Below are 26,296 nucleotides of genomic sequence, written 5' to 3'. Positions count from 1 at the left end.
GAAGCCACTAAATCCTTCACACTGCCCCCTTTACGTTTAGCACTTGAGTAAATGTTTAGTTACTTTCCAACGCAGTTTTTCACACGACTGGGATACACTCATTTTTCATGGCCATCTTCCGTCTGTTTAACACTTTAGTCAACAGCCACATACTGTGTCTCAACAGCTGCTGAATTTGGTCCATGCCACTGTATCCGTGATGTCATTGAATGACATCACCAGGGTTGTGTTTGTTATGTAGTATGCAGTTTGAAAAGCCTGACTGCCTCTATGTGAAGACTGCACTATACTGAACTGGCTGGAAAAGAAAGGTGAATTGGTCATTTTGGTTGCTCTTTTAAGCTCTAAGTGCTTTGTGGAAACATCAAAAGATTTCATCGATCAGGTCATGGATTATAGACGAGTCGAAGTCAGTTGGAGTGTTTTGGCCTGTTGGCTTTCATCAGAGCGCAGAACAAACAGAAAACAATACACGGTGCTCTTTCTGTCTGTGAGTTTACCAGCAGAGATCAGACAGCTTTTCCATCCAGCTTCTGTTTTTTCATAGATTAATTTGCTATAAAATGAGATCCGATCTTTCCAATTTAGTGTTCTGACTGCTACACCTCCACACAGGAGCTGCCGTGCTACTTCACTTGATTGTTTATTCCTGAGATAAATCATCGCGCAGGAGTGCAGTCTTGTTGAGTAGAACACTGCTGAAAAGCGACGGACTGAATGGAGTTTGAATTGAAGGGACCCAGTGGGGTGAAAATGAGGCATCAGGAGCCTCACCAGGTTTTATGTTTTGAATGCAGCCTGTTGTCTCAAAAAGACTTTTTGGGTCAGTCAAACGAGTCTTTTCTCTGAAAGTTTTCAGTATTCAGCAGTGACTTCTATCTACATTAAGATTCTAAGAGGAATTATGAGCTTTTAAATCACTGCTAACAGCTGATGTTGAAGACTTTTTTTTAATAATGCTTTGAACCTCATTTCTTTGCCTTTTCATTGCTTTTGCTTTCTAAAATAGCTGTGGTATTTACTTTAGCAGGCAAATGTCGCAATGCTGCTTCTTACACTGTATTTATGATAATTTCTACTTTAATGTTTTCCTAAAGCTCACATGTTGAAAAAACACTTCTGACTGTGCAGCTTGACCTCATCTATACCTTTTTTTTTTATCAATCAGAAAAGTGTATTATAGAGCTTATCATGGATATATTTCTATCTTCCTCATTTACATTCGGCAGGTCATATTCTTTAAAGCCGTTTTTGCTTGTTTTCCTCTTGTTTCGTTTCCTGAAGTGTGGATGCAACACTTCAGACCAAACCCATAAAATGCAGAATAAGTACAGCTGACAAAAATAAACATAGTGTGAGAGCAAACAAACAATAAACTCAATTCAATAATATAAATCCATATGATGTGTATAGTGCAGCAGTGGGATCAATGATGGATGACAACTACAGAAGAGGTACAGCTTTTCCTTTTAGTTTGCCCTCAACAAAAATATAGCCAAGTGTCTAAAATGACTTCTCTTTTCCTGACAGGAGAAAATGTTTGTCATTGCATTATTTGCTATTCCCTTTGTTTAAGCATCACAAACCCTTCAGGGGAGGAGCTCTGGGTCAATGGTTGGGCGTGAAAAGCATCCAAGTTGTACTAAAATACAAAAATGCGAATCTGAACTGACAAACAAGCATATTTACCCGAAAAAAAGATATTAGTTGATCAAGATGCACACTAAATAAGCTACTAACCTTACACGTATTGCGGTTTGCAGTTCAGCGATTACTTGAAGTTAAATCTCAGGTTATGGTCTACCAGGGTTTACTAATCCTCTGTTTACCAATCTGTAACAGACAATCTTGGTTTCAAGGTGTGACAAAGACTGATGACTCTGTCTGTGATCTCAGATACTGTATGTAGTTTTAATTGCTCAAATTTAAAGATGTGCTTAATGTGAAACAGAACACTTATAGTGCACCTGTTTTCTAACATGCTAGTAATATTAATGTTTTACCTTGATAATAGGGCCAAAAAAAGACAAGTAACACAGCTGTACGTTGAATATTCAGAGTTCAAATTTGCTTCACAATGTCAGCAGAACTTAAGATACATCAACAAAATGAAGGAAGACAAATGATGGCTATAACAGGCTGTCACATATAATATTTGACATTAATTTTGTCAGAATATGACACACAATAATCTGTCAAATAGCATTAATGTTAGATGTTTTAGAAAGTAAACACAGTATTAGCTCCCTCAACTTAACTGAAGCTGCTGTGTGGATGTGACAGAAAAGCTTTTAGCATTTTGCCAGGATTTTTTTTTACATTATGGAAGATGCTGACAAACAAGAAAATGCTCCTCTGATTGGAGCCGACAATTATGGTTGATCTATTTTGACTATTTAGTTTATTGGCTCCATTGATGACCTCATTTTGATGAGTAACTTTCTTTTGCTAATTATCTTAACAAAACCATAATTGTGAGGTGCGACCAAACCTGTACGACAGAGTGAATCCGTGTCATGCCACAATATTTGAAGGCAGTAATATGAATCTGGGTGGGTTAGAGAGTTTTCAGATGGAATCACAGCAGTCCAACTGTGTCTTTATACTTATTATCGTCCTAATGCAGAGTAAAGGCTGAGCCGATATCACCATTAATCTGTTTACATCTTCATATCTCCTGTGTAAAAAATCCAATCAGAGGAGTGATCAGCACCCACGCTCCCGCCGACCTGAGGGAAAATAATTAATCACACTGACCAAATAATAACACCCTGTCCGTCACCATCCCTTATGACACCTCACCCACACACACACGCTCCATTTAGACTGTGGAAGATGGTTTTTCTTAATCAATAGTATGAAGCGTCGGCAGAAGAGACCCTGCAGCGGAGGTGTGGTGATGGCATGCTTGTATCACTCTGAACACATATGTCGACACGCTCACACACATGCAGTAACACGCTCACACACATGCACAGATCAGCCCTCAGGATTGGTTTTAATTAAACCGTGATATCAGCAGCGAGCCTCTCGTTTTCTCTCCTCCACCTTTCCTGCTTCACCATGGCCAAGATCTCATGCCTCCATCCTACTTCCAACCATCCCATTCCACCTAATCTCTCTCTCTCAAACACACACACACACACACACACACACACACACACACACACACACACACACACACACACACACACACACACACACACACACACACACACACACACACACACACACACACACACACGCACACGCACACAGTGTAATTATCAGCCTTACTTTTACACTGTGCTGTATAATTACACTGTCAATTTGCAACGCTAAGATTTACTGCGGCGGCTGCATTACGAAGCATTTTTTTCTTGCTTTGAATTCTGCAAGGACAACAATGGCTGCGCCAAGCAAACGGCCCAAACTTTATTCATTCTTAGATTATTATTCATAGGATTTACAATGGGGTGTATGCAGAGCGCTGAGCGAGTGCCAGTGCGTGTCCTAATAGTATTGTGTTATACAGCGCTGTATTGTTAGGAGACCACTAAAGCCTCCCATCTACTGCTCTGTCTCATTTAGCCAGACACAATGGAGCTGGGACAATGACCATGTGGAGCACTATTCACCTCAGAGTGTATGTATGCCTGTAATTATGCACATGTGCACAAACACACACAGACAATTACATTATGTACCTACTGGAAGGACACGCTATAGCACCCCACACCTGCCAGCACTTGAATTAAGACGAGTGGACAAGCGTTCATGTTCCATGACATGCATGCAATTTCCTGAAAGCACAATGCAGCTGCAAAAGAGAGAAAATTAGTGTATGTGTGCACACAGAGTAAATACAACAATACAGGGTGCATGCACGCACACTGCCACACAAAGACGGTTGTACCTTTGTTGTGTGGCACTCGCGCCTTGGGAGTTCTCCCTGAGATAGGGACATGAAAGTGTTTAACCCCCAGTAACCCCGGTGTTTATTCCCTGCTCCTGAGCCGGTGAGCTGAGAGGAGCAGAAAACGGGATAGAGACATTTCTCCTGCACTGAAGGACTGCAGCGAGAACCAGAAAACATAGCAGTGAAATATATATCACACTCTATCAAAATATCAGGATACATGCAGATTGTAGCTGTGGACACTTCAAGGTTTACGTTGACTGTTTATTGTCAGATTCAAATTCATTTTAATTTGGTGTTTTAGTTCAAGTCTGAGCAAGCTTAGCTTGATTAAATGCAGAAAGCAGCTGAAGGTGTGGGAGGTTCATGCTGATAGCACAGCAGTGATGTGGAGGGGATGATACCCACATCACTGCACTGGCGTTGTGGTGGCGGGGTGTGGTTAGCTCAGCTGCAGGGGGTAGAGAGTGGGAGGAGTGGTTCAGGGAACGGTGCCGGGCATGTGCCATGCACAAGATGACGCCGGCGGATGACGTACAGGCCTTTATGGACATGTTCGAGTCGATGGCGGAGGCGTGTGCCTGGCCGGCGGCAGAGTGGGTGGTGCGACTCCTGCCTCTCCTGACAGGGGAGGCGCAGACAGCGGCTCTGGGGTTGCCTCCCGGGTACAGACGACGGTACACGGACGTGAAAAGGGTCATTATGGACCGGATGGGCCTGTCCTCGGAGGACCACAGGAGGAACTTCCGGGAGGCTAGGCAGGGGTCCGGGGACCGGCCATTCGCCTTCGCTCAGCGACTGAGGGACTCAGCGACCAGAAGGCTGCAGCCGGACAGTGCCGGCGATGGTGGACAAGATCGTGGGGGAGCAGTTCACGGAGGGACTGCCGGCCTGGACAGCGGCATGGGTCTGCTGCCACCGTCCGGCGATGCTAGAAGCTGCCATCACCCTTGCCGAGGACCACCTCGCGGTTCATCCCAGCGGGCAGGAGGATGGCGGTCGGTCGCCAGCTGCAGCCCAACCGATTCCTGCGCCGCGGAGGAGGATCCAGCAACCGGGGTGGCTCGGGCCCTGCCAGCTCCGCGGGCACTAACAACCCCCAGGTTCACCGATCCCACGGGTCCAGCCGGCCCCGGCGCCCTTCCCAACCTACAGGGGGTTCCTCAACCACCAGGGCAGGAGTGTTGGAGGTGTGGTCGACGAACTCCTGGACTGGCTGGGCACTGCACGTTTCTTCACGACACTGGATTTAACCAAGCGCTACTGGCAGATTCCTCTCTCGCCAGAGTCCAAGGAAAAAATGGCCTTCTCCACTCCGTTTGGATTATACCAATTCACTACACTTCCCTTTGGGTTGTTCGGTGCCCCGGCCACTTTCCAACGCCTCATGGACTGGGTGCTTCGTCCGCATGCTGCATATGCGGCATATGTATCCTACCTGAATGATGTCATCATCCACAGCACCACCTGGGCGGAGCATGTGCAGCGGGTGGGCGCGGTGCTGGAGTCCCTGAGGCAGGCTGGGCTCACCGCCAACCCAGGGAAGTGTGCACCCCTAACTTCTCTCTCCCCTTTACTCTGCAGACTGATGCGTCGAACAGAGGGCTGGGGGCCGTTTTGTTCCAGGAGGTGCGGGGGGTGGACCGCCCTGTTGTGTACATCAGCTGGAAGTTATCGGAGAGGGAGGCCAGGTGCAGCACAGTGGAGAAAGAGTGCCTGGCCATCCGGTGGGCGGTCGACTCCCTGCGGTACCACCTGCTGGGACACTCATTCACCCTCTGTTCGGACCACGCTCCGCTGCAGTGGCTCCACCGCATGAAGGATACCAACGGATCACTCGGTGGTATCTGGCATTACAGCCTTTTAACTTCAAGGTGGTCCATAGGCCGGGGGCGCAGATGACTGCGGATGACTTCCTCTCCCGCTCTCTGGGGGGGAGGAGGAGTAGGTTAGGCCGGATGGCTCCCGGCCTAAGTCGGGCGGTGGGGGTATGTGGTGGTGGGGTGTGGTTAGCTCAGCTGCAGGTGGTGGAGAGTGGGAGGAGTGGTTCAGGGAACGGTGCCGGGCAGGTGTAATGAGCACAGCTGAGCCAAATAGGGACTGATGAGCTCTCCCCTATAAAGGGAGCAGGGAGAAGGAAGAAGAGAGAAGCGGTTGCACATAGACATTGGTGTATGGACCAGGCAAATAAAGGCATTTTACACCCGAACGTACGACTGAGCGGGTCATCTGTGTTCTTTTTTGTATGCTCAGTTCGGTCAGATGAACTTTAGATAGAGTCTTGGTTCCAAATGTCTTCCATTTTATAATTACTGATGCACTGATGTGCAAAAAGTGAATAGGACTAAACACTTTCTGAAGTGACTGTGATTGGATATTGTATTAAACACATGCCCATATTTCATGCCGATAATTTGGTAGTAAAACAACAATCCTTTGGCCATTTGTAGAGGCAGATTTTGGGGAGTATTGCATAGACATGTTTGGAACTCAATTCCCACCATTCAACACTACATTCTGAAAAAACTCAGTTCTTTGTCTTTTGTGTTTTTGATTTGATTTTGTTCATGAAATGTCAGAAAATAGGGATGTGTAGTGTCTGTGTTGTTTCTTATTAGTGTCTGAAGGAGCATTTTGGAAGGCTGAATTCATTGTTTGTCATTTTGGAGCATGAAAATCTGAAATTGGATGAAGCAGGAAGAGTCTTTGTAGAGCTGAGTGGGTACAACTACATCAGGTGACTGAAACAGCTGCCAATGAAGTAGATGTACATCACAACAAACATATTTCAAAGCTATGATTAATGAGGCACATTTGCTAATGAGTAATATGTAATTTACTGACACTGTCCTCTGAGGTTTCCTGGACTCATCACTGAGTGGACATTAGATGGACTCGGTCTCTCAGCTTTGTCCTGTTCGCTTTTGTCAGTCGTTGGTGTCAGGTGCTTGTTGCCGTGGTGTTTCTGCACTGCACATCCCAGTAGTCACTTGTCAATCACAGTGTGGTCGGGAAGTGACACCTTTCTCCTTGGATTTTCAGTCGCTCTTGTCATTATTCAAAACAAATAAAAAGCCTTTCCATCTATCACACATCATGTGGTGTGTTCAGAAGAGCAAATAGTCAAGTTTCCTGAAGTGGATCTAAATGGGCACAGACGTTACATAAACAGTTTGGTCCTTTTTTGGCTTCTGATTTTAGTGTCACAGCGTTGTGGTTACCAAGTCTGCTTATTTATGTTTTTGCCCCAGAGATAAACTCTTTTGAGTTTCATATCAGCCTGTGAGTTCAGAATGAATCAGAGCAATGGGCAGGAACGGAGACAGAGAGACGGGATGACTAAAGGAGGAAACAAAAATAAAGAAATTGGCTGCACGCTCTAAACCTGTAAACTGGAGGGCAACGGTGTGATCGCACGGTTCCCTCAGGCTACCAAAGCTCCAGGTTATACTGATAAGATAAATCAATAAAGAACATCACGGTGTGCCAGGCATTGTTTTCTTTTTCAATTCATGTTTTTATTTATTGCTCTTTTCACCTGTTTCTTATTTTCTCATTTTAAATTGCTCCACGTTTGATTTAGATTTTTTGATAGATGTAATATAAAGTGGAATTGAATTATTCAGCACTGGAGTCTTAGTGTCATTCAAATCAGAGGGTTACATCTTTGCTTTATCTCCTGTAGCTCATTACAATGCAGTTTCTCTAATGCGTTACATTTCATTTTATATTTGGATGTGTATGCAGCTGCAGATTCAGAGAGATGGTGCTGGAGGATAAAAGCGTCTAAAAATCAAGACCAGCCAGTAACTTTTGAAATTATGTGGCAAATGCCTGTCAGAGCAAAGTTTTACTTGGATGTCACCAAGTTCAAATTCAAAAGGTCAACAAAATCATAACAAATGAGTCATAGAAAGACAGCTAATGTTTCTACAGGAACTAAACACAGAAACTAAATTGGGAGCCAAGTTGTGTTTGCACATTCCTACAAGAGAGCCATAAGAATCCGGCAAAATTAAGTGATAACAAACAAGAAAACAACAAAATGCTGGTGTTTCAATTTGAACCATCAGGAAATAGTTTTTTTTGTATGTGTGACTGATGAATGGATGTAATAAAAGGATGCACAGGAGACCTCAGAGGTAGAACAAGAAAGTACCATTTTGTTTCCAAAGAAAGTGTTGTACAACAACCACAATGAACCAAACGGCAAATTCCCTCTTCTTTTTTTCTTTGCTCATTAGATTTCTTGGTTTCTGCCGCCCTCCACACACGCACACACACACACGCACACACGCACGCACGCACACACACATACACACACACATACACACACCCCTCATCCCCCTCGTTCTGACACATTCTGTCTTAATCACATTTTTCAAGCTCATCAGGTGGCTGACTTTGTTGTGAAAGGTACCCTGTGGAGTTTTATTGCAAACAAACAAACAACTCCGCATTACTCACCAAGGTGCCCTGCTAGCATCCTACAACAAATGTGTGGAATGCATTTCATTTCTTATAAAACATTTGAGAAGCTGAATTTTCTGAAGGACTTGAAACCTTATGTTGTTTACTTGCTCGCAGTGTTCATTTTCACTGCATTTGTTGGCTCAGTTTTGTGTTTCTTGACATGTTACCATCACCCATTTGATCGATAAATAGTGTGAAACCCAGTATCACAGCAAAACGTGAGATAGACACGCTTTGTGTGTAGAGCCATGTGATTTACAGGAAAAATAAACTTTTAGCTAAACACGTGTTTGTGGTTACTAAATAAGCACATGGTTGAGGTTAGGAGAAGGAACATGGTTGAGGTTAGGAGAAGGAACATGGTTGAGGTTAGGAGAAGGAACATGGTTGAGGTTAGGAGAAGGAACATGGTTGAGGTTAGGAGACTTACATTGTTGGAGTCAGGGAAAACTAACTCCAACCATCAAGCCACCCCTCCTTCCTTCTTATACTGCCCAAAAACGGCATTTGTTGCCTCAGTTGCGGGACCTTGGTCACATGATCCCGTGTCACAAGACATTTACGTACGTGTAAGTTTCACGCTTTCAAAACATGTAACTTCCACGCCTAGACAGCACACAGCATGGCTATTTCACATTTTGGTATTACTATTGTCAGGAATGGGAAGTGGGGGTGGACATTACAAGAAGTGTCCACCACACCTAAAATCAATACTAGTGGCACAAAGTAGCCTACTTACACTGTGAATGAAGCTGTACATGAGCCGAAGCAGCTGACAGATCTGTGTTGAACAAGTGAGTGACGTTCATCATTTCGACTGCCTCGGTTGGCTGAGAAACTAAATGTCCTTCAATAAAAACACGTGAAGTTCTTGAAAATGCTTTTAAACAGAAATAATTCTATTTTCACTGAATAAAAACTGAAATGCAAAGGGCCCATTTAATGATGAGCTACAGGACCACACTTTTCTCCAGACAACGTAACGCATTACTTGCAATAGATACATAGTCAAATAGGTCATCAGGAGTAGGTCAGGAGTAAAGTGGGACAAAGTTAGTGCAGAGTCTGGACAATAGCCTCTTGGGCAAACATGGCTCAGATAAGCATTGATCTCTATATCACAGCGTCTGGCTGCAGGGTTGAGAGATGCCTATCTTGTAATAGCTCATATCTGTCTGCTCCACCTGAGCTGCATTTATCTCTGTGATTAGCCTGCAGTATCACACACAGAGCAGTAATACGCCTGACACCAGCATTACCTAATAACTGTATAGGTGTCATGTCAGTTTGTGTGTGGCGTTGTGTAGATAAAAGTTAGTTTGCAGGAGTGGGAATGAGCTTCGTCTTTGGGATATTTTTTCTTTTTCTTTCTAAGATAAGATGGGCAAATTAAAACAGCGGTTATCAGTGCAGAGGACGGTGTAGCTTTGAATGTATTAACATTAGTTGTGTCAGAATATATTTTTGTTGATGAGGATGTGTTTCTGGAGGCGGCCCCAGCCTAAAATGCAGCAAACTTAAGCCTATCGGGAGCCAAAGCCATTTGCATGTCTACAGTTTCTCTCTGTGACCCACACTGACACTAACTTTACTCAAAGGACCGCCGTCTTGTCTGCTGGCCGCGTGTCGCTACCTCTGGATAGCTGCAGCCTAGAAACTGTTGTTCAGTCAGGAGGGGGAGGGGAAAGGAGGGAGAATAAAAGAAGCGAGGTTGGCGAATTACAGGGGGTAAATTCCTGCACTCATGCACTGATTGCCAAGGTGTGCCACCCACTAACGATTTGCATAAATAAATCTTCGGTAATTATTCCGAGGCTTCGTTCATGGAGGACCGCAATTTCTGCACATTCTGTCACGCTCAAACTTCAGCATCCCTCTGAGGAGTAGCTGATTTTCTTAAAACACAAACACCTAACACTTTAATTTTCACTGTGGTGATGGGGAGGTTAAAGACTATACAAAACATTTGCAAATTTACGAGAAATTATGAATTAAATTACACAATATAGTTTACATTTCGCAGTGGTTTTCCTTCATTATAACCACTAATTTCAGTTTCTTTGTCTTTTTCTAATTTTCTTTTTCATCAACTTAGTTACATTATGCTTGAGAGGACATGTTGTGAAAGCATCAATCATGTCAAAAGGCTACTGGCTTTGTTGCATTCAGGTGTCAGTGCGAAGCGAAAACATTTGAAACTTTAGGGTCGGGTCAAACATTTAAAACGCAATAGACTCTGCGTGTTTGGTTGTGATGGAGTTTCCATATTTAAAGCAAAAATTTTCATTTTAAATAAATACTCTTTACTTTCTGAGAGCAAAACATAGACTGACACCAATTTCATGTCTGCGTTAAACCTGCAATTAAGGAAGTGAACGCAACATATTATCACTTTATAAATTCATGTGGTTGCCTATTTACCCATTCAGCAGTCATGAAGCAACATTTTCTTTTTGTGTGCGTTTCTGGCCAACAGCTGAATGTTATTCCAATATTTAAGCTCTGGTTTTGGTCTCCACCACCTCCTGATTGAAATATCAAACACTTTAGTTGTTACATGTGACACTGTGTTTACCAGCTCTAACTTTGAATGCTCTTTGGTATTTTTAGAACTTTTTTATGAATAAAAAAAAAGGCTTCCTTCTGCAGCCAAAACCAAACTCTGAACGATGAGAATGAAACCAACCGTAAAGTTATTGAACAGCTAAACAATTCAATTCACTTATAGATTTTCATAGAGCCGAGAGGACCAGAAGAACTGGGGGACAATTTGCTGTCGGTTCACTGTGAGCAACTTCTTTCACATCATACATTGTCATACATCGGCATAAAAATATCAGTTTAAAAATGCAGCTGGAGATGATTAGCTTCGTAGAATTAAGTGGCCGGATGTACCACGACCTACAACACACTTCTTATGATGATATCAAACATAAACATTCATGTTAAAATTACAGGTTATAGTTTAGAATGAGTTACATGCCTGAACTATTTCTTGATGAACAACAGTTTATTGGTCCTTCCAGTACTTTTGCAGAAGTCACTTGGCGAAGTAAAACCACAAATTCTCACTGATGCATTACTGTTTCTGCACAGATTAAACAAACAACATGTGTGTTTGTGGACATACATTTGAATTTTGGAGTGGGCCAAGTTAGCTGTTCCCCTCTGCTTTCAGTCCTCATGCTAAGCTAAGCTAAACTAACCTAAGCTAAGATAATCATTTCTCAGCTCCACTTTGTGCCTTAACACACAGACATTAGTTCAGCTCATGAATCCAACACTGGATTGAAAGTGTAAAGAATAAACTTCTAATGTTTTAAGTGAGCCAAAGTTTGATTATTTCCATCTTAAATGTATGTGACTGCAGGTCTCTTCCTCTGTTGCTGTTTCTGTCCTCTGACTCAGCAGGAAGGTCTGAGGGAGTTATGCAGGTAAAATAAAGAGGAGAAGGTGCTGATGGGGTTCGTTTTCAGCCCAGAGGGGGTGTCCGTAGGGTGGAGGATGGAGGGTGGGGGCGTACAGGGAAGAAAATAAATGGTGCAGTGTGTACAGTACCTCGTGTTCTACCTGGAAAGTCCAGCTAACAGCTAAAAAGTTAATTTATCCCTTCGGTCCAGACTGAAATGAAACTACTGTACGGATTGTATGAAATACGATGTCCTCACGGTGGCTTGCAATATCTTTGTTCATCCCCTGACTTCTCATCTGTTATCATCCCAAAACTTCAGTTAGCTTTTATTACTTTTTTTTAAATTTTGTATTACTTTGCTTTATGACCAAACATTGTCAGCCACAGCTGTACTCTGGGTTTAGTTCGAATTAATAAACACGCTATCACATAACAAATATGCAGGATATGACTATGGCTGCTAAACATCAGCATGTTATCATCGTGAGAACAATGATTTTCACAGAGCTGCTACTGCACCTGCAGACCCTCAAAGTGCCTCTTCATGGATCTCTTAGCTTCACTGTGTGAATGAGTGACGTACTGTATGTAAGGGAAACCACAACGCTGATGGCTTTCAGTGATGTAGGAGACATTTTGTATCCGGTAACTTTTTAAATGAAAAATATTTGCATATTAATAGATTCTGGATTTTACAATGAGGAAGGAGGTGTAGATGTAATTTTAAGAATTTGTAACTATAAAATAGAAAGGGTTTTCGATGAAAAATATTTTTCGAACTACTCATACTTATATGTCTTCAAACATATCTGGAGGCCCAGATGAAACACATGAAATACATATATGTGTAAAATCTTATATGGCCATATATGGTCAAGTACATGTGAAACATGTATTTTACCCAAAGGAAACGTGGTTTTGGAACATTTTCATGGTGTAATATATGACGCCGTTTACCGTTCACCATGTTATCATGTTACAACATCCATTAAAGAAGTTACAGCAGTAACATACAAGTCACTGATAAGCTTATTTTGACATTTCTTTACCAAAAAGGAGACCGTTTACGTTTAGTTTCTCTTTTTTATGTACATTCATTCATTAAAAAAAATAGCTATCAGCAATCTGAACAGCATGTATTAATACATGAATATAGTTTAAACTTCCTGGAAGACTTGTTATCCACTCAAATGTTTTTGAGAAGCCAGAAAAGTCCTACATTTTCCACGAGATTGTGAGTGTGTGGTTTAAGTAACATCAGATGAAGGAGTAAATAACTGACTACTGTATTTTGTGATAAACGCTGGCTGTGAAGATGTGGAAGTGGAGGAAAAACTCATCTGAGCATCACATGAAAAGGAAATCATATTGAGCTGAGGGCCAATTACCCGAATTTGTTGACTTTAAAATCTGACAATCAGTAATTACATGCGTCTTTCCAAAACAACTTCAGGCAGTTACAAATCAACGGAGGCCTGAGTCCTGAATTTCAAGAGAATCAGTCAATAAAAATGCAAAATTACTTACTGTGGCAACAATGTCCCTCAAAGCCAGACAGATAAACTGCAGACTGCTGGCAGAGTAAGACCAGAGATCAATACCTCATCTCATCGGCAGGCAGAGGGCAGAATAAATGTTACATCGTACCCCAGAACTCTGGAAGAGCTTCCTGTGGGGACCATTTGGAAGCAACTCATCCTGAAAGGACTCCCACTTTACCTGCTGCTCTCTTTTTGTCCGTCGCTCCGTCTCTGAGCACTTCGTCCTGACAGAAGGAGGGCAGCTAGGTGGAGGCCAAACATGTAAAAGAGACGCGTCACTTGTCACCTCCAGACCTCTGGCCTCGAGGTCACACAACACATCAGATGTGTGAACGACGTGTTCTCCACACACACTTTCTACGAGCTGCAAGGTTACGTATAGTACAGCAGCAGAAGGGGTTGTATTATACAAAGTGAACGTAATATGAGTTATGGAAAATATTTTGAAACACTAATCTTACAATCTGAATTACTTTCCAACCTTCAAACATATCTGTGGCTGCAGGGCAGCTAATATCTTTTGGCTTTTGTAATTACAGTGTCAGATAGCCAGTTCTCCCCCACAGGTACCATGTTTTTTAATCAGATTGATTAAATCTGGTTGCGAGCCAGCCATTAATCCCCACCTCTGCTCCAACACACTGGCATCATGAGCATTTTGACTTCCCTCTGACTTTCTCATGTTTTCCTTCTCCTCTGTGGTACAATTATCACAGACCCCTGTGGTAAATGAATTTCATATCAGCCATATCATCACCATTTGATACACTAATGAACTGCTGCGATTATAACGGACTCATAATGTGTTTTTAATCCATTCTGGCTAACGACCTCACCTTTTTTCTCTTCTCTCCCCTTCTTCCTCGTCCTCCTCTCCCTCAGGCTTTGCGGTGAACGTCCAGGTGATCCTGACCAACCCGCGGGCGCAGTTCAAGCGACGGGGCTCCCAGCCGGGGATGCAGGAGTCCGACTTCCTCAAACAGATTACCCAGGTCACCGAGCTGGAGCCCAAGGCCAACAACTGCACTCGGGTCAGTAAGTGGGCACCTCTGTCACTATGGCAACAGACTGAAAAGACTGAGGGGATGTTATGATGTGGGTCAGACACTGCTGCTGATTGTGCTTTCGTGCTGACAATCAGGAACACCAGGCACCAGCAGCTTATTTTCCATACAAACAGCATTTTAAACGTCCCGTGCCGCACGTTCCTCTGCGGATCAGTCCACGTATCTGCACCAGCTCATATTTCACTCACACTATACGCCCATAAACAATTTTTTCCCCCATTTATACATAACTCCAGTGATTGTTTATTGTACTCTGAGCACCTCGAAGCCTGAAAGTGGATCTTGCTCATACTTCACCCTCCGTGTAGACACAACGTTTGAGTTTAATCAGACACTGTCAATGTCCATTCAGGACAAATGTCACAAATGTTTTCAGATGTCATTAAAATGGGTTTCAGATCTTGGCACATAGTCATGTTTTCTTTAGTATGAGAGTGATGCAGCTCATGGTTTTCTGCACAATAACTTTTCATCAGCTTTCATCATAACAGGACATGGTCCAACCTTACATCCCAGCCGCTCCCTCCGCTCTGCTTCTAACAATCAGCTTGTTGCTCCTCACTGAGTTAAACTCTCTACAAAATCCTGACTGTTTGCTGTCCTGACTCCTAAATGGTAGAATGAGCTCCAACAACATCAGAACAGCAGAAACTCTGAACATCTTCCACCACAAACTAAAAACACACCTCTTCCTCCTTCACCTTGAACAGTAGAACTTTAGTATCTTAACATGGAACTTACTGATAGAACTTTGTAGGTAGGTAGGTAGGTAGGTATATACTTTATTAATCCCCGAGGGGAAATTTTTTCGCCACAACAGCATACATACAGGAGCAATAATAGAAACAATAGAATAAAATAATAATAGAATAGAATAATATAATAGAAAAGCAATAAAATAAAAAATATAAATATAAAAAATAAAATGCACAGTACATACAGTATATATACAGTACATTAAATATCTATATATATTATATACAACAAACCAATAAACACAGTCAACATATATATATATATATATATATATATATAGACATACGGTACAGTATATATCTATATATATAATATACATATAATATACAAGCAAGAAACCAAGAAACACAGTCAACAGTGTTATTGTACTGTGATGGATTTTGCCAGAGGTGAGTTATTGTAAAGTCTTATGGCAGTGGGCAGGAATGATTTCCTGTATCTGTCCTTGTGACAGCAGAGCTGGAGGAATCTTTTAGAGAAAGTGCTCCGCTGTCCCTGCAGCAGGTGGTTGAGAGGGTGGACAGGATTATCCAAGATGGACAATAGTTTGTTCAGCGTCCTCCTCTCCACCACCTTTTCCAGACTATCTAGTTTGTAGCCGATGATGGAGCCGGCCTTCTTAACCAGCTTGTTGAGTTTGTTGGTGTCACCGGCTCCAATGCTGCTCCCCCAGCAGACCCCAGCGAAGTACAATGCACTGGCCACAACAGATGGTAGAACATCTCCAGCATCATGCTGCACACATTGAAGGATCGAAGTTTCCTCAAGAAAAAGAGTCGACTCATCACCTTCTTGTAGACAGCATTGATGTTGGTCTTCCAGTTCAGTCTGTTGTCGATGGACACACCCAGGTACTTGTACTCCTCAACCATGTCCACCTCCTCGCCCAGAACTCTCAGCGGTTGTGGAGCCGTCGTCTTCCTCCTGAAGTCGACCACCATCTCTCTGGTCTTGGCCACGTTCAGGAGCAGCTGATTTCTTCCCGTCCACTCCACAAAGTCCTCCACTACTGCCCTGTACTCATCCTCCCGTCCATCCCTTATACATCCCACCACGGCAGAGTCATCAGAGAACTTCTGCAGATGTCTTGACTCTGAGTTGTACTGGAAGTCAGTGGTGTATAAGGTGAACAGGAAGGGAGACAGAACAGTTCCCTGAGGAGCTCCAGTACCACTGACCACCGTATCAGACAGCACACTGCCCAGACGGACAAACTGTGGTCTGCCTGTCAGGTAGTCATTGATCCAGGAGACGGTGGGCGCATCCACCCCCACCACCCGCAGCTTCTCACTCAGCAGCAGTGGTTGGATGGTGTTGAATGCACTGGAGAAATCAAAGAAAGTGATTCTCACAGAGTCACCGGTTCCATCCAGGTGAGACTGAGCTCGTTGCAGCAGGTAGATGATGGCATCGTCTACTCCCACACGAGGCTGGTACGCAAATTGCAGAGGGTCCAGTGAAGATTTCACCAGCGGCCTGAGGTGGGCCAAGACCAGCCTCTCCAGCACCTTCATCACATGAGATGTGAGGGCAACCGGTCGGTAGTTGTTGAGGCCAGATGGAGTCGTCTTCTTGGGGACAGGAACCAGGCAGGACGTCTTCCACAGCACCGGGACTTCCTCCTGCTTCAGGCTCAGGTTGAAGAGGTGTTGTAGGACCTCAGCCAGCTGGACGGCGCAGGTCTTCAGGACCCCGGGGCTGATGCCGTCAGGTCCTGCAGCCTTGCGCTGGTGGATTCTCTCCAGCTGTCTCCTAACCTGGCCAGTCGTCACAGAGAGGGGGGTGAGGGGTGAGGGGGGATGGATGGAGGAAGAGCCCTGTGAGATTGAGAGCTCTACGCAGTTCACCAGGGGGCGCAGAGGGGAGAGGGGGGGAGGCAGCAGAGGTGTTTTGGAGGTGTGAGGTGTGGAGGAGACAGTTTGGCTTTCTGGAAGAAATTGTATTTTCTTGATTCCTGTTGTTCTGGTTTTGTACCCTCATGGTTGAAATGCACTTATTGTAAGTCGCTTTGGATAAAAGCGTCAGATAAATCAAATGTAATGTAATAATATTTGTGCGGTGGAGAAAGAGGTTTCACTGATTTTACCTCATGACCTGATTCTAAAGACGATCAGCTTGTGTGACTTCACAGTACACAGCAGGTTAACTGAGGTGAATGTAGGCATGCAAAGATTTTAAAACTTAGATTGTATCTAAAAGTATGTAGTACAGTCCAATGAACTCACACACTTTTATCAAAGACACTTCAGTCCAACTTTACCTCCTTCGGAGCCTCCTCCCGTCATGTACACAAGCTGCAGTCTTTAAAGAGCAACTTGAAACCTCGTTTTAGAAAAATGGATTCAAACCAAGACTCACACCACCAACACATTCCCAGTGAAACTCTCCCACACCCTCCCAACCCCAGCCCTCTGTCAGCTCGGTCAGATCATGTCCAGTGGTCCTCTGGTCCCTCTGGCTCTGTTTCCTACAGTAACATGTTTTACCCATTTTCAGTCATTTTAATGTCTGGACAGTTGATCAGAATTCACAGGCTTCAGTAGACACAGCAGGCTATAGCTAAGTTTACTAGTCATTGTAATGGTTGTAGTTCCTCTATCACATCTCTCAGTTTTCAGTCTCTAAATTTAGGTGGAAGGTGGGGGTGTCGACAGAGTACAGAATGACTGGGTATTCGCCAGAAAAAGACACGTAGACAACTTCTGTAGAAGTGAAGGCTATAAAATGGAACCAGGACTGTTCACCACTTACCGTCTTCAGAAAGCAGATTTAGTGGTGAGCATTTCTACCAGAACCTTTAAGTCAGCTTTTATTCCGACTTTTTGAGCATATCCAGCTTCATTATTTGCTTAAAACAGAAACACTGATCAAATATTATGCTATTTGTGTATTTTGTCAGCACCTAACTGAATGAGAGGCATGAAAAGCTGGACAAAATAAATAAATGAAAGCAGACAACTTGTAAAAACGTCTGGTGTGAGCCTTCATATACTGTAACTCAGAATACATATGCATTTTTTTTTTTTTTTTTTTTTAAATAAACACAGCTTAGCATTACTCCCCTCATTTAGATGCAACCTCCTGCTGCAGTTAAGATTTCATCAAAACAACAGGCAGTTTGTATTCTGTATAAAACAAAAGTGACTTTCTGTCTTTCTCTCCTCAGTCTCTGATGTTTGACTACGCAGGCAGAACCGATCCGCTCCATAATAAGTATGTAATCAGTCAGCACTGACCTGCATACTGCAGGTGAATGACACAGATGAGGCTTTAATAAAAGCCCAATTTATCAGCACTTGCATGTTCGTGTGTTTGGGACCGTTATGAAACTGCAGTCATAATACCGGCCACCATCACAGCAGTAACCAACCGTGGGGCATCTCTCCCCACTATTGACAGCATGAGTCATGCTTTAAGCTAGTGGCACAGTCTAAACTTAGACACACACAGCTTGAATTGGATAGAAATGGCGTTATAGCGCTATAAATTCCAGTTGTGTGCTTAGACAGCTCAGATCGATGCAGCTCATCTCAAATCACCACAGCCCCTGTTGGCACTTGGTTTTATGAAGCCACTCATCCTCTTGACAACCATCGCGGATCTGCCTTAAAGGACTTTTTGTGAGAAATGGATCCTATTATGTTTCTACCTTTCAACTTTCACATGAGCTTAAATGCGTGACGTCCGCCGTTGTTCCGGGCAACCACCGAGCCTGCATGTGGAAATGTATTTACAGACTCTTTGAAACTGTTCTAGAAATTGCTTTGCTGCATTTTGAATGATATTTACAATCATCACATTGGTTCATCACTATGGGCATTGTATTTCCTGTCTTTTCAGTGTATGTAGTTCAACATCACATTTCGGAGGTTTATTTTGTTTCAATCAATCAGCAGTGTATTCATCACATTAACGTCATGTTCAGTGCAATCAAACACATTTCCACTCCAGCTGGACATATACACAGATTTGAGAATTATTACATCTTTAACCACTTAACAGTCACTGGTCCAAATTTGGGCCGAGGGACAATGCTGTTGTTATTTTTTGAATAGTATCAGGCTGCTGCAGCCTCGTGATTCAAATGGTGTAAACAATTTTAAGATACCAAAATAACATCATCAGGAGCAGCAGTATTTCATTTCTTTATCATTCGAGTGTGTTCACAGTAAAACAGTAGTTTCTCATCTTTTCTGTTGTCTATAGGAGCACATTCAGAAATGATTAGCGGTAAATGTCAATGGGATTTGGAATGAGGATTTCTTGCTTCTGCAACAGCAGTCTGAAGTTTCCGCTCCACTTCAGCTCTCTGCAATGTTCACTACTGTTTACCATAATGACCACCACAGATGCATGATGTACACAGTAGATGCATTAAGTGAGGATGAGGCTTACAGTGGTCAGAGTCCACACTGTCAGGCTACAGCGCTGCTGCTGGAAAAGCTGCAGCAACACCAGAAGTGTTGGTTCAGTCCTGTAATTCTGTGTTGTGAGGTCCGACAGACATAACAACATCTGAGAGGTACCAGCATGAATATGGTTTTGAATTTTGCTCCAGACTGACTTAACTGAATTATTTTAGGCTTGCAGCCAAGTCTCTCTCTAACACCGCAAACATTTTGTTCATCCAGAGAAATGCAGGAAGCAGCTGTTTCACCTGGAATCAGCAATTATAAAATCTCGATTTCCTGGTTTCGCCATATGTGTGCAGGTCACATCGCCGCACTGTAAGTCCCTGGTGGGTGATGCGTAAATGTTTCCTGTGGGGAAAAGGATAAAGACCCCCGGAGCTGCTGGATCATCATTTACAGCTGGCTGCTGCTCCGACAGCTCTGTGTTGAAACTATCATCATCATTATCGGCCCCATTACACTAATGGAGGTGCCCTGCCGCTGATATTAATACAGGCTATTAGCAGGCAGTGACATCATCAGTCATCGCCCAGCACCGCACTGACAGGAGGACGTGAGATCGGCATTCATCACGTCACAGTTACAACAGCAGCGGGATGTGACATCATCACTCATGAAGGATGACATCACTCAGTATGTTCAGAATACGGTGCTTGTTGCACCGTTAGCGATGCATCAATGATTATCATTCATGTAACTGCAGTGACAAGTCGTTGGATGTGACATCATAACTCATGACCAATTACTTTTTAGACAATTGTGACATCATCACTCATTTACACTGTTGCGGTGCAGACAGAATTGTCATGAAATATGCTCGTGCAGTCAGACATGGCTTCGTTATTATTATGTGATTGATGTGCACAGAAAGGAGCATTATAGATCTACATGTTTTAACAATAAACAAACAACAATACAAGCAGTACAATTTAATATAAATTGATTAAAGCATTATTAAAAATAAATAAAAGTAGGTAAAAAAGCTAAATAGATATAAAAATATGAATCAGTGCTATAATTAAACAGTAACCAACACTATAATGAACATATAGTTTTAGAGCACTGTAAGTGACATCTTTAAAACTAAAGCGGATTTTATTGTTCCACAAAAAACATTAATATCAGTTGAACTTTCTATTAACAAACTCAAAGTCAGTACATTTTGCTAAATTAAATTAAAGAATTATAAGGCAAATTAAAAGTATATATATATGCATATTTTCTTTCCTGCACAAATAAGATGAGGTGTTATGATAAATATGGAGCCGGAGTCAGCAACTGTTAGCTTTGCATAAAGACTGGAAACAAGGGGAAACAGCTAGCTGGCTTTCTACCAAGTTCAGAAAATTTATCTACCAGAAAAAAAAAATGATAATTTTGGGGGTTCAGTAAGTCTGGTGCAAGAGCCACAATGCTGGGAGGTGGAGTTTTGTTACCTTTGAACAGAGCGAGCTGCCGTAGCCTCGTATTCATCGATCACGTATTGATCATCACAGCAAATGAGTAATGTGGACGTAACCTCATCAGGAAGACGGTGTTAGTAGAGAATCAAGAAACAAAACTCCTTTAGATTCAGAAAAAAGTAGGAATTGAGAGAAAACAAGCCCCCAAAGGATCATCCTGAAGGACGAGTCTACTTAAGAGCGACGTGAGACTTTTTCATGCGTGCTGTCACAAGATTTACTGACTCAACTCAAAAAACCCTTTCTGAACTTCTGTAAGGTGAAACTGTAGAGAGTGAACACGTCCAATTGGAACTAATCGAAACGGAAAATTGGAAGTTTGTGAGTAATCAAGGCCAAATATGAAAAAATACTGGTGATTTATCTCCCGACAACAGAAGAGAGTGAAATGACGTCATCGGATCCTAATTTTGCTGATCGCTGAACCCTGACAGGACTACAAACATCTGAGCTTTTACACCTCATTCTTGTCAGATTTGAGTGATCCCGGACCACCTTGGCCGGGGTTCGACTCCTCTGCGCTGTCTGATTGAAACAGTTTGATAGCGCTGCCTTCACCAGCAGCCGAGACGCACCTTAACTCCAGGCTCTGTCCGCTCCGAGGAAGGTAGCACAACCTGAATGCCGACCTTGACAATGTAGGGCAGAAATGCTCATCTGATGGCCGGGTCAGTATCTGGAGACGACTGACAGGAGCTGTAATGTAGTTAGAGCAGGGGAGTAATGGCAACAGACAGCAGTGACAGGACAAGAAAGGAGGAGGGAGGCAGGAACAGATGGAGACAGATGATAGCGCAGGAGGAGAGGAGAGGAGAGGAGAGGAGAGGAGAGGAGAGGAGAGGAGAGGAGAGGAGAGGAGAGGAGAGGAGAGGAGAGGAGAGGAGAGGAGAGGAGAGGAGAGGAGAGGAGAGGAGAGGAGAGGTGAGGAGAGGAGGAAAAGCCTGTAAAGGGAATGGAGAGATGGATTGATTGAAGGTGGCAATAAACAAGAAGACAGAATGACAGAGGAAAGAAAAGGGACTCAGGGAGGTCTGCTGAAACACTATCCTGCCGTCTATTTCATTTGCATTGGCTCTCGGCTCCCTGCTAAACTTAATTCTTATCATATTATTGTGGCTAAATGCATCTGCGACCACTACTTGGTCTGACTTTGGGTGATGTGATCCTCACAGCATCTTGAGTGCATTTACAAATTAGCCATTCGATGCACTTGAGCTCCCCGTCAGATTTAAGGCACACTCTGCTTTATTGTGATTTCAGACTAGAGATCGAAATTTAGAAACGGCAGGTGACGAGAAGTTTTTGAAATGCTTTAAGAAAAATTGAGGATGTGAATGTTTAAAGCTTCTTGATAATCAGGTCAAATCCTTCAGGATATCTTTAAATGGACGTCGTGGTGAAATTGTTTTGAGGAATTTTGTTTCATGAAGAGAAATAAAACAGAATAATCTTGTGTTCATTAGAATAAAGTGCATGTAGCTGAATCTGATTGGTAAAACTGACTTTGTTAAACAGCAAACAGCAGGCAGCCTCGCTTTAATGTGCTGGTTTTTTTCATCTGTGCTGCTGAATTCTCGATGACTTCACACTTTCTTCCTCGCAGTGTCACGATGATCGGTTCAGCATGACTCGGTAGTTTTCATCCGGGAACAACAACAGCTGAGTTTGATTATCTGATGGACTGATCAAATCAGATGGTTGGTTGAATTTCAAATGGAGAGTGGCATCTCTTTCACTGGTATTAATAAAACTTGACTTAGTAAAGATGTGCTGATATTGAATAAAGTGTATTTTAATGGGACACTATCACCTGAAACAAAACCCATCTCACCCTGACCCGGTTTGTACTGAACTCTACTGTTACTCTAGTTTTGTATTGCTGCTCTCCTTAATGACAGTCGGGCTGCATTTCACTGCATGTGAAAGTTAAAGTTACAATGTGTGAATTGAAAGAAATACTTTGAATGAATGAACTCTTATCCAAACCGACCACAGTAAACATCCATCACAGTTTACTAACTGACAGGTTCAACTGGTTTCACTTCACTCACTGCAGCTACACCAATAAATACGGGATTTTTGTTTTTATTCAGCTGAGAAGTTTAAGGTGATTTAAAAAAAACAGCTGAAATATCCTGCTTCGTAAATCTTCATCACTCCTCTGTAATAATCACTATTTACGGATCCTTTTCAAAAATGTTGTTTATGTTATGGGTTTACAAAAATGGCCAGAATGTTTTTTTTTTAGTTTTTTTTTTTTAATCACCTTAAAAATACTTTAGAGGAGATGAACACACATGCAGCCAAACAGGAGGTCATGCAGGCGCTAATCAGAAACAGATCGTAACGATAACAGCAGATTAAGAAGGTTTCATCATTTTGGTCTGATTATCAGGTTATACAATGAGTGTATTTATTTTGTGCCTGAAAGACATGACGGTCAAAGCTACAAAAATAAAAATGAAATTTAAATGCATTCATCCAGGACGTAGTTTATCTTCAGGTAAAACTACTTCTCCACATATTCTTCCCTCTGATAAGAAGAAACTGGCCTCCGTCTGTCCTCTCCTGCTACTGAGGGAAAAAATAAAAAATAAAAACCCAAAACAACCTCTAACCTGGCAAAGCTTTTCGTCTCCGAGTTGCCTGAGGGAGGAAGAGAAAGACAAAGCAGGAGAGAACTGAGAGGTAAAAACGAGAGCAGAGCCGTAAGAGAAAAAGTGGACGTGATGAATGAGGAAAATAGAGAGCAAACTGGGAGGAAGAGAAAGTGAGGTGTGTGTGTGTGTGTGTGTGTGTGTGTGTGTGTGTGTGTGTGTGTGTGTGTGTGTGTGTGTGTGTGTGTGTGTGTGTGTGTGTGTGTGTGTGTGTGCAGGCGAACGGAGAGGGCAGTCTGCCTGCATAATTGGTGTGTGTGCACAGACTCGAAACACCATTTTTCCCCCCCACAGCTCTGGAGCTTTAGTGGCTGCTACATTAGCCTCGTTAGATATGCAAAGCGGGACAATTAGCAGCACAGTGGGCAGAAAGTGACATGTTCCACCTGAAGAAACCCAGAAACAATGTCAGTGTCCGCAGCCAGCAATAAATCATGCCTCTGTGCTTCTCTCTCTGTGTGTGTGTGTGTGTGTGTGTGTGTGTGTGTGTGTGTGTGTGTGTGTGTGTGTGTGTGTGTGTGTGTGTGTGTGTGTGTGTGTGTGTGTGTGTGTGTGTGTGTGTGTGTGTGTGTGTGTGTGTGTGTGTGTGTGTGTGTGTGTGTGTGTGTGTGTGTGTGTGTGTGTGTGTGTGTGTGTGTGTGTGTGTGTGTGTGTGTGTGTGTGTGTGTGTGTGTGTGTGTGTGTGTGTGTGTGTGTGTGTGTGTGTGTGTGTGTGTGTGTGTGTGTGTGTGTGTGTGTAGCTGTGGACACACTTGAATTATAGGCTCATTAGATTTAGTTCAAAAAAAAGAAAAAGAAACGCTCCAAATAACCTCACTCGAATGGCGGAGGAATGAATTCAGCCTCCTCACCAGAAAAATATCCATCTTTGCATCCATTGCGGCGTTTTCTCACCAATATATTGATGTGAAATTGTCTGCAAATACGAGACAAACAGCTGCAGCGAGGTGCGTGTTGCTTTTGATTTGATCCATTTCGGGAGGTGTCAGACTGTTTCCTGTGTGTGAAATCCCTCCTGGACCTCTGCTGAGCATCAAATTCAACGGCAGCAGCACACAATGCAATCTGTGTTGCAGGAGAAAACAGCAGTGTCTTTCATTCGGCTGATACAGTATTTCATCAGAGCATCGTTAAGGAACGAAGCCTTCGCCTCAAAAAGTATTTTCGGAGAGGGAAAAACAACCGTCCACCGGCTTTATATCAATATATCAGTCACTGAAGCGTGTCTCATTCTGCTGCTCTCGGATGGTTGTGTCAATATATCCGATAGCCAAGAGGATCCCGACGAATTCATATCAGCTCTGATCTGATGAAATTATCTGAGCAGTAGCAAAAGAGTTGAACACCTTCCGAGTCTTGACGGGCATCACGCTGCAGACTGGTTCCCACAAGACTCATTTTGTGTTTGGGGCTCATTGTTGTCCGGTCTGTTGGGGTTTGACATTCAGGTCTGACTCGCCGTGATTCTTTGTCAGATAAGATCTCAGCTAACGTGTTGAGTTTAAAAAGGCCTGAAGAAGTCCAAGGAACAGTTCTGTGAAGAAATCCACTGGAAACACAATCTGACAGTTTTACTGTTTTCTTTACATAAAAGAAAATGCTACAAAATTTATTTTATTACAAAATATTAGCCATACAATAAAGGTTGTAATCTGTTCTTTGATATAATCGGAAAATGTAATATTATTCAATCAATTAATTGCCTTGAAATTAAATTGAATTCTATGTAAAAATACAAAAAACATGCACATCTTTTGCTCAGTTAAATCAACCAAGTGCAGCAGTGAGTCTGTGTGACCTGCATGGCTGTATTACAGGAAGTGGATATTGGACTCAAACATGGCGCCCACTCACTTGAATTGAAATTGCTCACCTGGTGTATGAGCCAAAAAGTGTTGTAGCTGACAGGTCTGCTTCCTCGTTGTGTGGCCCGAAGCACACGAGCATGTTTTCCCTGCTGGTTCTGCCCACACGTTCCTGCTTGGCTCGTATGACTTTACAAATATGGAACCTCCATGGATTAAAAATTCAAAACAGAAAACATTATTTTTTACAATGGCGGTCTATGAGGAAAATGTTTCTCAGAGGGTGAGGATTTTTTTTGGTTGCAATACTATATTTGACCACTAGGACACTGGTGGCGCTGTATCCAGATCTCTCACCATCAATGGTGAACTGTGGGTAATGTCTGCAGTGTACAGATTGGGTCATATATATAGACTGTATATAAAAGTGTTCGTACCTTCTGGGTCTGAAACATGAGCCCGATGCAGAAGTGTCTTCAGCTGCAATACCAGCGAGTGCCACTAGAGGTCGGCTCCAAAAAGTCTCCGGCTCCATAGACTCCCATTCAACTTCTCTCATCAAATCCAAAGTGAATAAAATGTGTCCATCAGTTCTCTCGGTGTTGTTAGCTAAAGTCACTCCTTCTTCTTAGTTTTCTGGAGGTCCATCTGAAAATAATCCCTCATTCATTAGAAAAGAAGATTCAAGAAGACCTGTTTTTGGGGGCGTGTCTGTTTGATTGACAGGCCTGTGGTGCAGTCAGGTTACAGCTATCGGTGGGCGGGACATAATATTCCAATCAGTGTAGTCAGATCCACCGCTCGCTCCTCCC

At 42.9% G+C, this 26,296-nt stretch overlaps 1 protein-coding gene across 1 annotated transcript in view; it reads left to right on the top strand.

Annotated features, from left to right (window-relative positions):
* The window catches only part of b3gat2 (beta-1,3-glucuronyltransferase 2 (glucuronosyltransferase S)), a 50,987-nt gene that overhangs the window by 23,190 nt on the left and 1,501 nt on the right, over window positions 1-26,296 (top strand). Inside the window, exon 3 of the mRNA XM_069689855.1 lies at window positions 14,207-14,355. Within this exon, the coding sequence (XP_069545956.1) occupies window positions 14,207-14,355 (149 nt within the window). The remainder of the gene's footprint in view (window positions 1-14,206; window positions 14,356-26,296) is intronic.

The sequence above is a fragment of the Brachyistius frenatus genome, unplaced genomic scaffold (assembly GCF_029030835.1).
Source record: "Brachyistius frenatus isolate BFR_SWC_R1_liver_20210118 unplaced genomic scaffold, ASM2903083v1 Contig_8, whole genome shotgun sequence".
NCBI classification, from domain to species: domain Eukaryota; kingdom Metazoa; phylum Chordata; class Actinopteri; family Embiotocidae; genus Brachyistius; species Brachyistius frenatus.
Note: the sequence above shows the minus strand (reverse complement) of the source record. Positions and strands in the feature narration are given on the sequence as shown.